This window comes from Elephantulus edwardii, unplaced genomic scaffold (assembly GCF_000299155.1).
Source record: "Elephantulus edwardii isolate Elephantulus edwardi_28Jun2011 unplaced genomic scaffold, EleEdw1.0 scaffold00023, whole genome shotgun sequence".
Classification (NCBI taxonomy): domain Eukaryota; kingdom Metazoa; phylum Chordata; class Mammalia; order Macroscelidea; family Macroscelididae; genus Elephantulus; species Elephantulus edwardii.
The window spans coordinates 2,876,182-2,889,743 of NW_006399773.1; the positions used below are offsets into that span (position 1 = coordinate 2,876,182).

At 40.3% G+C, this 13,562-nt stretch overlaps 1 protein-coding gene across 1 annotated transcript in view; it reads left to right on the top strand.

Annotated features, from left to right (window-relative positions):
* The window catches only part of KLF12 (Kruppel-like factor 12), a 600,750-nt gene extending 591,675 nt beyond the window's left edge, over positions 1-9,075 (top strand). The window contains exon 8 of the mRNA XM_006882709.1: positions 8,613-9,075. Within this exon, the coding sequence (XP_006882771.1) occupies positions 8,613-8,794 (182 nt within the window). The 3' untranslated portion in view covers positions 8,795-9,075. The remainder of the gene's footprint in view (positions 1-8,612) is intronic.
* Positions 9,076-13,562: the final 4,487 nt, after the last annotated feature.

Consider the following 13,562-nt stretch of genomic DNA (forward strand, 5'->3'; position numbering starts at 1 on the left):
TTATTTCTTTAAATTCCTCTGTATCTGCCAGTTCCTTTCTATATAATGTCTCAGTTATACCTTTTCTAAAAAGTAAAAATGACAACTTTACACATGGGCCTCACCTTGATGGACTGCACAGGAGTCAGACTAGATCCGAAGGAAGAATCACTCGAGGGTTTCATTATCAGCAGTCAAAACCAGACCAGGAGCCAACTGTGGAACAGACCATCAGTTACACATGTGCAGGTTTAAGTTGAAGCTGGGGAAAAAGAATTCAAAGTAGTCCACAGGAACCAAAATACCGTCTTGGGTCTACCCCACCTGAATTTAAGCATCATTTCAAGAACAAGCTTGAGGCACTGAACCCAGTGATGGAAGACCAGAGCGGAATGGTGGGAGGACATCAAGGATGTCTTTCAGGAAAAGAGCAGAAGATTATTACAAAGACAGAAGAGAAAGGAAAAAACCAGAACAAATGTCTAAAATAACTGGAAATTGCATTGAGAAGGCAAAACAAAAGGAAGAGATGACAAAGTAAAAGACCTGAAGAGACCCCCCCCCATCCCAATGAGGTAGATTGACACCGTGACTGGAACAATGGGCTCATGTGTGTCAGAGATGATGAGATGGTACAGGATAGGGTAGGGTTCAGGTTTGCTGTTCATAGGGTCACTGTGAGTCAGACTTGACTCTATGGCACCTGATAACAAGAACCACCCCTCTTTAGGGCACTCTGTTAGCATAGTCCCTAGCAAGTTACCCCACTAACCTGTGCCTCTCTGGCAGTTCAAATTTACCAGTGGTTCTGAGGGATAAAGATAGGCAGTCTCCTCTCATGTGATACCTGTTTGGAAACTCAATGGAGTACCATCTATGAATGGTTGCAACTTGATGGCAGTGACTTTGAATTTTTGAGAACCCTTCTTTAAATGTTTTCAAATGTCTAATTTTTTTCTTTCTGATCCTTCCCTTGGTATGTCCTCATTTCTCAAACACCAAAGTAGTATAGTATTTGACATAACATACTTGTATTTAATAGAGGTTGAGCGTCAACATTATGTATTGATTACCAAGTAAAGAATAATAGAGCCCTTTCTTATCTTTTTTGCATCTGCCCATCATACTCATAGGGATGCCCTTTTTTATTAATTCATTATGGTACCTTTATTGTTATTATAATTAATATTATTAATTTTAATGAAAACTTACAGAGGTTTTGGATTTCCATTCATTCATTGTTGCACTTTTCTCTCTGTCCACCCCTCCCCTCCAGTTCATTCTTCTCTTTGAAAAGTAAAAGAAAAATTCTTTCATTGTTATTCAACCCCTCCCCCCAAGTCCACACTCCACTATGAAGCCTTCGTTCTGGACTCCTGTCATGACAATACTACCTAATTATATCTACCTTTTAAAAGTTCTCTCTTTCATCTGTTTCAATGCAGTATACCTTTTTTTTTTCCCAAGCAGAAAAGACTATGTTTATAAATCTGGTATGGACTCTGGAACCATTATGGTTGTATGAATTCCCGAAACAGTTTCCCAGAAATATTTTAAAACTTTAAACTAAAACTAACCCCTAGAGCCATCTTTGAACTAAAAAGAATGAATTTTCATTTTTCATTTTATTATTCACCCAAACGTAAATAATGAATTTTAATATTAAGGTACTAATTAGTATTTTAAATTATTTTAACTGATAAAATATTTCTGAACATTATACTTTTTAAGAGAATTAGCTTTGCAAGATCAAAATGACAATGGCAAATAAAAAGGTTAGATAGGAAGCCTGGAAAGCAGTGAGTGTAAGATAATGATGGTGAAATAATGTGGAAAAGGAAAGTTTGAGTGAAAGTGAAAGTTGGAGAACGTAGTCAGTATCTCTGAGTTGTATGTATAGAAATTGTTGAGATGGTATCTCTTAGGTTATATATGTTGTTATTATTGTTTGCCATCAAGTTGACTATGACTCATAGCGATCCTGTGAATAATGGATATGGACCCCATCCTATTCTATGTCATAGTTATAATTTCTGATACACTTGACCCCATGTTACAGTTCAGTGTGTCAGTATATCTCATTAAGGGGCTTCCCCTCCTTCACTAACCCTGCACCTTCCCAAACATGATGTCCTTTTCCAAGGATTGGCCCCTCATAACAATGTGCTTGAAGTATGTCAAATGAAGTTTCACTTTCCTTGCTTCCAAGGAACACTGTGGTACTACTCCAAGACATTTTTGTTTGTTCTTTGGGCAGTCCATGTGACATTTAAAACTCTTTTTCTGACACCACAATACAAAGGCATTGAATCTTCTTCATTCACCCTTACTCACTGCCTTTCAGATGCAGAGCAAGTAATTGAAAAGACCCTGGTTTGAATCAGGTACACTAGAGTCTTTAAGCTGACATCCTTGCTCTTCAATACTTTGGAGATGTCCCCGACTACAGATTTTTCCAGGCAACATGTTGAGGTTTTTGGTTTAGTTTTATTTTTATTTCTTGACTTCTGGTACCAAGGATATTGATTGTGAAGCAGAGTAAAACGAGGTAGCTAACAATTTCTATCTCTTGTCCATCTATCATCATATTGCCTATTGGCCCAGTGGTGAGGATTTTTGTTTTCTCAGTGTTGCGATATAATCTATATTGAAGACTATAACCTCTGTTCCCCTGCAGCAGTTGTTTCAAATCCTCCTCATTTTCAGCAAGCAAGACGGTATCATCTCAATAGTGTAGGTTGTTGATGCGTTTTCCTCCAATTTCTGATGCCATATTCTTCATAGAATCCTGCTGCTTGAATGACTTGCTCAGCATACAGGCTTGGAAGCAGGAGTGGCATTCACTTCCAAAAAAGCTTGTCTCCGGAAACTCTATGAACTTGGAGAAACAATGAGAGTTATACAAGTGTTCAGGTCTTCCATTCATAGAGTCACTATGAGTCATCTGCAGCTCAACGGAACTGAACAACATACTGATTGACTGGCTGTAGGGGAATGATGCAGTGTGAAGCGCACTTTTCCTGATTTTAAACCATGCAATGTCCCCTTGCTCTGTAGACACAACAGCTTCTTGGTTTAGGTATAGGTTTCGCTTGAGTACAATTAAGTTTTCTGGGATTTCCATTCTTCCCAGTGTTAGCTATAACTTGTAAATGATACACACATTCAAATTCCTTTGCATAGTCAATAAAACACAAATAAACATCGTTCTGTATTCTCTGTTTTAAAGCAGAATGCACCTCATATCAGCTGTGGTAACCCTGGTGTCCCATCTTCTAATTCCAGCCTGAATTTATGGCATATTTACTTAGGAATATTCTGAATATTTAGAGTTATGGTGACATAGTCCATAGAAAGCTTCAATGCTAACTGAAAAATTTCACCTCTATGGCACTTCGAATCTGCCCGTGGCCTTAAGGAAGATGGACAGGCAAACTCCTCTTGTGTGTTTTTCAGTTTCAGAAACTCCATGGAGGGTCAGCAATGAGCCATTTTTGACTGTCTGATAAAGAATTTTCATTTAGAAGCCTTTCAAATCTCAGTGAAACAGCCTCCTTTTTCAGTTTTTACAATTATAGAAGTGATAATCAAAATAATTATTTTCTTTAAGCTGCATCAAAGTGATGATAGAAAATGACTACTTATTTTATGCCCCATCAAGAGCCTGCTTTTAAATCCCATGCTAATTTACAATCCCACACTGTTGGTTTTTGCAGCTTCTTACGGAGGTTGTTATGTGCTGTCGAGTGGCTTTCAACTCATAGTGATCCTATGTACAACAGCCCTGAACCCTGCTCTATCCTGTGCCAATCTCACTGCCTCTGACACGCCCATCCCAGTTACCCCAGTCACTGAATCAATCCACCTCATAGAGGGTCTTCCCCTCCTGCACTGTCCCTCCACCCTACCAAGCAAGAGGCGACCATTGTATGACTTTTTCTCAGCAAGATAGAAACACAGGCTTCCCACCACACAGCTGCTAAATGCTTCTCCCCAGGTCAGAACACCTTTTCTGTCTTTGGTAAGCCTTACTCTCTCTCTACCTGGCTCTCTAGTAACACAGGAGATAAATGGGCTCTGCCTGTCTGTGATAAAACAGTCAGTAAAATCAGCACACCAAAGACGGATTTGTTTCTGCAGAGAATTCTATCACGTTGTTGTTGTACTTAGATGCTTTCAAGGCATTTCCAACTTCTAATGACCCCAGAAACAACAGAATGAAACATTTCCCTTGCCTCCACTGTCCTCACAATTACTGTAATTTAACCCATTGTTGCAGCTACCATATATTAATCTATGATCTTGAGAATCTTCTTCTTTTTCAGTGACCTTCTCTTTTACTAAGCATGATGTAATTTTCCAGGAACTAGTCCCTGCTAGTAATATATCCAAAATATGTGAGACAAATGAGATCATTGAATTTGTAGGAATCCCTACTTTTAATATAAATGAAAAATCCAAAATATAGAGGAACCATATGTAAACAAGAGTATGTTAACAGTTTCCATAAACATCCCAAACTATTTTTTTGTAACTTAGTGGTTTGCTAATTTTTATCTGTTTAAATTTCTGTCAAATTCTGGTAAATAGGTAATCAAATTTTTTCCCTCATCATTGGACATCCAGAATGAGTTATCAGTTAAAATATAGGGTCATTCCAGTCAACAGACTCCTGTTTGAAAAGCACTCTTTCACAGTAACTGGGGTCTCCTATGAGAAGTTCATCAGTATTTCCATATCTCACTGAATGAGCACTTTGATCCTAAAACTAAAATCCATATATATTTTCCACCTGAATGAAAAACTCCCAAGTGCCATTCAGTCTAGTCTGACTATGTAGGCATTACTTGTATGCCTCATTTCAGTGCTAAGCAGTTTCTGGTGCATGTGTGCATGCATGTGCTATGTTGCTAGGTGCTGATAAGTATCACTCCTAGTGACACTTTGAACAGCAGCTTGTAACCTTGCTCAATCCCACACCATCCTCATAATTGCCACCATGTTCAAGTCCATTGTCATAGTCACAGTCATTTCATCTTGTTGGAGATCTTTAACTGACCTTGTACTCACCTAGCATGATAACTTTTACCAAGGATCAACCCCTCTTGACAATATTCCCAAAGTATGTGAGACAAAGTTTCACCACCCGTGCCTTTAAGGAGCATCTTGGTTGTAATTCCTCCAAGACAGATTGTTTTTTCATTTGGCAGTCCATGGAATATTCAGTACTCTTCATCAACACCACAGTTCAAAGGCTTCCATTTTTAGACAGTCTTCTTTATTCATTGTTCAACTCACACTTAATCACTTCCTTCAAGTCAGAATGGACCCATAGCCAAGCCTCCACTTGGTTTCTGAAGCTGTATCCTGCAGGAGGAGATTCCTGGTCAGTGGGAATGGCCAGAGGCGCAGTGACTGAGTTAGCCCCACAACTCCCTGTGAACTCAGCCAAAGCACAGGTGTCAAGTCAGTGCTGATTCACAGTGAATACTCCATGGGTTTCTAGAACTGTAAATGTTAACAGAAGGATCTGCTATGAAGCCACCTTATTCAGACATTTCCTTGGTACCTAATTTAGGTTCTGAGGATACTGAACTGAATGGAGGCATGGCCTCTCACCTCCAGTAATTTAGCACTGGTGGTGGTGGTGGTGGTGGTGGTTTGCCTTGATGTCAAAGCCAACTCATAGCTGACCCTCCAGCAGGTTTTCAGGAGTTGTAAATCACACAGGAAGGGACTGTGCATCTTTCTTCCAAGGAGCTGCTGGTGGATTTGAACCACCTGCCTTTGAGCTGGCAGTGTAACTCCTTACCACTAAACCACCAGAGCTCCCTATATAGAAACTAGTAGGATACCTATTTGGAAGTCCATAAGCTCACCAAAAACGATGGTCTAATCAACAGTACCTAACGGATGAAAGCCATCTATGCAAATATTTCTCTTTTTATTTTCCAAATGGGCCTTTTATTATGAAATAATTTTAAACATTAACAAAAAACAAAACAAACTGGCATGAACAATGCAAATTCTTTCTTCTGAATTGTTTATGAGTAAATTGACTACATTATCTGGGAAATCGTTAGTATACATTTCCTACTAATAAGAACCTGTGCTGTAATCCCAAAAGCACTCAGTTCGAACCCACCAGCTGGTCCATGGAAAAAGGATGAGCAGTCTCCACCCATGTGATTTACTGCCTCCGAGGAACTGCTGGATGGTCAGCTATGAGTTGACTCTGACTCAGCAGCACACAGCAACACAACCAGCATAGCCATAATACATCATCAGAGTAAAAAAAAAAATTAGTATTGATACTGTGCTGCAGTCCTGAAGGTACGCGGTTCAAAGCCATCAGCTATTCCACAGGAGAAGGATGGGCAGTCTCCTCACATGCAGTTAACTGTCTCTGAAAACCTGTCAGAGAGAGTCAGCTATGGGTCTGCTCTACAGTACACAGCATCACCTTCCCATTATCTTATCCTCAAATCCCCCTCAAGAATTTACCTTTTACTCTTTAAGAAAAAATAGGTAATGTAATAGAAAATCAAGGAAACAATATGGAAGTACCTAAGAAAGCAGCATATAAACTAAAATATACATGAACTGAAAAGAGCAAGCCCCTGGCACAGAGTCGAGCTCAACTCACTAACCTTCCATCCAGTTTCGGAGGTTGTAAATCTTTCTGAAAAGAGGCAGCCCATCTTTCTCCCACTAAAAGGCTAGAGGATTAGAATTACTGACCATTCTACTATCAAGCTTATATGCAGTTTTCAAATTCTCAATTCCACTGTGGTATAGTGAGAATCACTGGATATAGAGGTAAGCAAACTATTTTCTTGAATCAGTTATCTTACTATTTTGAGCTTTAATGTTCTTTATCTCTAGACTTAATAAAAGGCAGTCTGGTAGCTTAGTGGCAAGAAACTGCACTGCAATCTCAAAGACACTCGGTTCAAGGCCACCAGCTGCTCTGTGGGAGAAGGATGGGCAGTCTCCTCTCATGTGATTAATTAACTGCCTCTGAGAATCCACCAGAGGGTCAGCTATGGGTCGGTTCTGACTCTACAGTAAACAACAACAACAGAGTTAATAATGTTCATTTTGCGGTCCTGTATGTACCAAATGTTGTCCAGTTTATTCTGACTCATATTGAACCCATAAGACAGAGCTAAAAACAGTCCCATACACTTTCCGAGGCTGTACATCTTTATGGAAGCTATTGAGTTCTCTGTAGAAAACTCCCTGCCATCAAATTGATTCTGGCTCAGGGTGACACTCCATTAAGTTTCTAGGATGGAATTTTAACAAGAATATACTGTTTCCTCTTTCTCCCAAAAACCGTTAGTGGATTCGACCGCCCAGCCTTTCAGTTAGCAGCCAAACACATCATCCTTAACAGCTCTGTATACAGAGATCAACAGACATCTTCTTTCCTTGTCTAGGTCTCTTTTTATAAGCAGCCCCGTGTGCCCAAGAAGCACCTTGTTGCCTATTGGATGCATGGAACAGAAGGAAAGAATAGTTTTTGTGGGGTTGCTTGGGGACAGGGCTTCCATTCTGAACAAGAGCCAGGAAAACGGCGCACCTGGGTCACCTATTGTCCTGTGTCCCCTGGGAGGTCATTTGGATGGTGGATAGTGTGTCTTTTCCCAGCAAAGCCTTTGCATATTTGACTGTCTTTACAAATAGACTGAGGGAACTGGTCAAATTACATACATCTTCAGACCACTTTACACCATGAGTTTCAAGTCCCGGATCAGCTAGATGACTGTTCGGAGTTTGCCCTACTTGTGAAGTCATTGAAAAGATGTATTTAAACTTTATTAAGGTGCCCAAGGTTCTTTCCTGATGGATAAGCCAATAAATTCATACTTAATGGTTCATTTCCAGGTTGGAAAGTGATTTACTGTTCAATAGTGTTGTCTTAAAATAGCCTTAAATGCCGCAAGTGAGGCTCATTTGGGGTGGGAGCCGTGTTGACTTTAAACTTAACTAGTGAGCTATATTATGTTTAGCCTTAGAGCCAAACCAAACTAGATATAAATTTTAAATTCCTTTTTTTAGCCCACCACTGATAATTTCTGATACTCAGTACAATTAATCCATGCTTTTGCAGGGTTTTAAAATCTTTTTTTATTGGGATGGAAGTTGACAATTTAGATTTCATTTCATCCAGTCATTTAAACAGACATTCTGTTTTATAACGTCAGTTATAATTAGTTGATGTAATGCATTAATGCCAATGTCTAATCCAACCCTCATTGTATATTGCCTTTCCCTTCACCTGCCATAGCTATTTATTCATTTTTGCTCCTTTCTTTGTTACCCTCCAAGATTGACTGTTTCTGTGGATAAGCATTCCCTTGGTTTTTTAGATTAGGAGACTCGTGCCATAATTGACCTTTTGTGACTTGGCTTCTGTGGCGTAACCCAGACAAGAGGCCATGGTCAGGGGCTGCAGTTGAGTTCTTCAACTGTCTAATTCCACCCACTGCACTGGGATAGTAAGGTTTTGTGACAAAAAAATGAACAGAAACCATATTGAGAATAAGCCTCACCCACAATTTAAAGTTGACTCAGTTATGATGCAAAAGTTCTGGAGCACCAAGGTCACACCCCTTTGTCTTTTCCAGGCGAGAAGCCCTACAAGTGTACCTGGGAAGGCTGCACCTGGAAGTTTGCACGCTCGGATGAACTGACAAGGCATTACCGCAAACACACGGGAGTGAAGCCTTTCAAGTGTGCGGACTGCGATCGAAGCTTCTCCCGGTCAGACCACTTGGCGCTGCACCGCCGGAGACATATGCTGGTGTGAGGAACGCTGCCCATCCAGCTGAGTGTAAGAGCTGGATCTCTTAGCAGCACCCAATTCAGCAGGGCTGGATCCCCATCCCAGTGTTAACATGCAAGGGCATCGCCATCCCTCGATGCCTGAAACCAGAGCAGGAAAACAAGAAGTGACACTTCTCCTTTTGGTCTGAAGGTAACCCCCATCATGAGACCCCGAGACACGTCTTCACGCAGGCCTGGGAGATCCGTGCAGCCATGCCGAGGAGACAGGCACCACTTCCCATGCTGTGTGCTCTGCCTTTTAAAGATCTTTGTAAGCTTGTGCATTTTCTGAGCTGTCAGACATTGTATTATTGATACTATAAAGGTCAACTCCCACAAATTGATGGCTAGAGCAAGACCTTCTAAATTTGAATTCTTCCTCTACCCTCCCATCCCACCCCCTCCTCCTTGACCCCGTCTTAACAAAAATCTCAGTTACTAAGTAAGATAGAACCCACATCCAGTCCTTTACCAGCAAGCAGCACAAGCGTAGGAAAAGAAGCAGCTGTTGGGAGGTTCCATTACCTGCAAATAAAGGGGCACCCATGAGGCCCTTTGCAATAGCGATGACAGCGATTAGATGTCACCCGCACCTTGCCATTATGCCATGCCCTGAAGAAAACCAACATTGAACCCTTCATTTGTTTGTTGTTGATTGTTTTGTTTTGTTTTGATTCTGTTTCGTTCATCTGTTCCAGCGGAGGGCCAGCAACTTGTCAGTGCCCCCAGCATGGACTTCGCACAGAGGTGTTCTGTAGTTGGATAGGAAGAGCCTGTCTTTACAAAAAAAACTACTGCCCCACTTCAAATCGCAGTGTTCTGTCACCTAGGCATCATCTCTGCCAGCCTGTAGTGTTTGATTACAAGGAATCCGGGGGGGGGGGGGGGGGGGGGTTAAAAAAAAAAAAAGAAGAGGAACACAAAAAAACTTCCTTAGACACACTGGCACCAAGGTAAGAGGTGGGGCTGCCCAGGGAAAGTCAGTGAACATGAAAAACTCTGACAAAGCTGAGATGGAAATAATGCGCCTCTTGAGGAGAAAAGCAATAATGAATAAAAGGACTTTTCCTACAATAACTTCACTGAGGACTCATGTTACCGATTTTCATGCTTACTAAAGGGATTGTAAGAAACACCCCTACATTTTCAATGTCTTGGTTACACAGACAGCACTGAGGTAATTCCGCTGCTGTCTGTTGCCCTGTTTGGTTTGAGTACCACAGCTAAAGATTGTGCTCCCCCTTTTCTTGTTTGAAAACAGTTATTTGGTGACCAGAAAAGCAAGAGAGGCAGAACAGGGAGGTTACTCTTGGGTTAATAGGTCAATCTCCTTTGGAACTGAGTCCATGGAATGAAAATGTCCCCCTCGCTCCCCAAGAAAGATTGATAATGGTGCTAGTTTCCTCTGGGAGAGCCAAAGATAGAAGGCTCTCCATTCGGTTCTTCTTTACAGATTTCATTTCTTAAGCTGTATGAAGACACAATGGCTCATTGGCATCTACAAGGATACTGAATCCTCTCATCCTGTACAAAGGATGGAAGTAAACTCTAGCCCTGTCTAGCCCGCACATCATGACCCCTTTTCTACAACTAGCAAAGTCGATAGTAAACAAAGCAATACGTCCCCAACAGACATTCCTTCAGGGAAAAAAAGATCTTCTTTCTTTTTTTTCCTCCACTAAAAGCTGATTTATGTGGGTAAAGAGGTTTGGTGAGGAATTTTGCAGTGGTGGTTGTCGTTAAGAACTTTTATAGCTTAGATACAAAAAGGATCTTCAGCAAAGGCCTCTGCAATATGTTGTAATTACGAACCCTTGAGACGGGGACTCGCACAACTGAATCTCACAAATGACTAGCTCATTTTTTTCAATGTTTGAACACGCTGAAGTCCTTTATGGTGGCCAAGTCATCTTTTTAAAGATTAGTTTCTAATGTAGCTACTTTTGTTTCAGTGAAGGAGGAGTGCAATGAACAAGAAAACGGGGAAGAAGTGTGTGGGATGAGATCAAAAAGGAACTTTGAAATCTGTTCAAGCAAAAAATAAATAAATGAATAAAATGATCTTCAGGTCAAATGCCTGTCCTCAAAAACCTTGTGCTCAACATGTTCTGCCAGGTTTAAAAAGAAAAATCATCATGCAATTTCCCCTCCAAAAAGGGCTGAAATTCTGTTGATCAGTAGCTGCTTTGGCCACATAATCTGCTACTCGCCAAGCACTGACTGGGTTGTCATCATTCTGTCTTGTTTTTTACCAACTAGAAAGCATTTCTGTTAGGTTTTCTAACAAAATCTACACCATATACAACTCCTACTTCTCATGTGTGACTATTCAAAATAGAAAAAGGCTGCTTGCTGAAGTTGGTGAACTCTAGGTTAATCCCAGAGCAGGTCGTAGAGCAATAGCCTGGCTAAGATGTCAATCGGAATTCATTCTGCCCATACGCATTCGAAGGACCAATCCAGCTCTCTGCTGAGATGCCTTCAGAGTGGGGCAGGTGGAAATGGTTCTTAGCATTCGCAGAACTAACAGGTGGGCCAGCTCCTGTTTTACAACTTGATTTCAATTTAGCACAAACCTAAGTGACCTGCTCCTCTCAAAGAACAGAGGGAGGATTCAGGGAAATGAGTTTTCTTCTTACTCTCTGAAAGTGGAAGCCCAATTGAGACGGTAAGTTCAACAAGAAAGCCGGTCAGCATTATGCCCCTTTCCCTCCGAAGGTTTCAGTACTTCTGAGGGGGACTTAAGCACAAGTAAGTGAAGGAGGTACTGATAAAGCAGAGATCTTGAAATCAGGCCCCAGGAGGTGACACTTAATTTGAGGCATGGCTGGTAACATAGAATATTCTCCTTGGTGAGCTTTGTAAGAAGTGTTCTCTCAGAGAAAGGAAAATGGTTTGGGGCAGAAGCAAATGGCTTTTTTGTAAGTATACTGCTAAGTGTGGAAAAGACGTCTTTCCATCTTGGGTCCATTTCCAGCCTCTTTGAAAAAGCACAGCCCATGATGAACAACAGAAAAGGGGTTGAGTCCTAAATGTAAGGGATTAGCAACTCATTCTATAACCGAGCTTTGGTTTTACATGGGAATAGGTTTGATTGGCACCTAGGGTTAGGTGTATGCTTGTAAAGGTAAATGCATATTGCTCTTAAGGCTTCAAAAACGGCAGTAGACTGTGATTTACCTTACTGTTGTAGAGAATGATGTCAGGGGAGTGTTGAGTGTGTCTAGAAAGAGTTCTGAGGTTCTGACTGAAGTGTTAACAGGTTGACTTCACATATCTTAAGTTGTTTGGGAACAGAGTTCTGCTCTCTCACCACCCTCAAACCCTCTCTTGCCCATGGCTTGGAGAATTCTTGAAAATGTGTCCTTAGGTTCTGTTAAGACATTATGATGGAAATTCCAACGGGCTTGACCATATAGCTTGGCCTTTCCTTTACAGAACTCCAGGATACTTTAAAAGAAGTTTAACAGCACTAACTTAAGCCAAACTTTTTTTTTTAATGAACCCTTTAATTTGTTAAAGTGAAAATTAGGAAACCCTTTGTCAGAGGGTGAAAGATACTAACAAAATGCTACAATGTTTACAAATGCCAGTTCCAGCTGATTAAATAGGCCATTTTGTGATTGCAACTTGGAATAGGTTACGTAACAAAGACTGTTCTTTTCCTTTATCTCTGATTTTTTTTTAACTTCAAATGACCATTTGTATTTTAAACATAAATATAATCCTGCACTTTGAAATCAATTTGCTAGCATGATCACCTTTGTGTGGGTAAAGATGCCGTGTTCCTTATTCTGTATTTAATATACTTTCCAAAGCTGCAATTGAATAAATCTGGTGAGAAGAGGCCTTCCCGTGGATTTCTACACCTTTGTTGTTATGACTGCATAGCGACAGAGCCATGATACTGTTATGAAGATATCTGAGCATTTCTAGTGAAGATTGGCAGGATTCAGGCAGTGGTAAGAATGTCAGCATCCTTGTTTCATTGAGATACACAGTCTGCGTGTAAGGAACTAAAGTGATACAACTCATCTATCATCATAGGCGCAAGAAGCCTTAATACTCATAATACATAAAGCTCAGATTTTTGCTTTTTATTTATTCCTGTGAATTTAACAGGTGAAATATATTCAGTTACAACTTATGGATCAAATCTCTTTTTCGTTTTTCTATGATAGCACATTCCATTAAAATATCCTTACAGTTGGATTTTTATTTTAAAAGGGGCTCAGTAAGTCATGTCTTCCATACTCTATTTCTCTTTTCCTCCATACTACCTGTCCCACACCTGCACAGGCCCCTCAGCACATGTGTGTACACATCTTGTATAGACAGCCAATTGGCTATGCAGACTTCGTATCAACAAGGAATTTTTTTAAAAGAGGAAAATTTGTAATAATCCATGCTGTCTAGAAATGTAAATTATTTACCTTATTAGGGAACCAGCTTATAATGCTATATGTGACTTTGCCTGCATTTTATAGTTAAAAAAATTGTACATAAAACTAAAAATGCTATATTTTCACAGTTTCATTATAATGTCTGTTGAGCAACCCATGCCCGTCGGTACCTTATATTAAATATGAAAAATGCTGAAGCAACTGCAATAGAAATTCAGATTTTCTTAAGAAAATGATATAGGAGGATACAGCATCTTTAATAAAATAGATTGAAGATATTTTACTGTATTCATAACATATGTAATAGTGGGGAGAAAGTATTTTCAAACTCACACATTTTACAGAGGT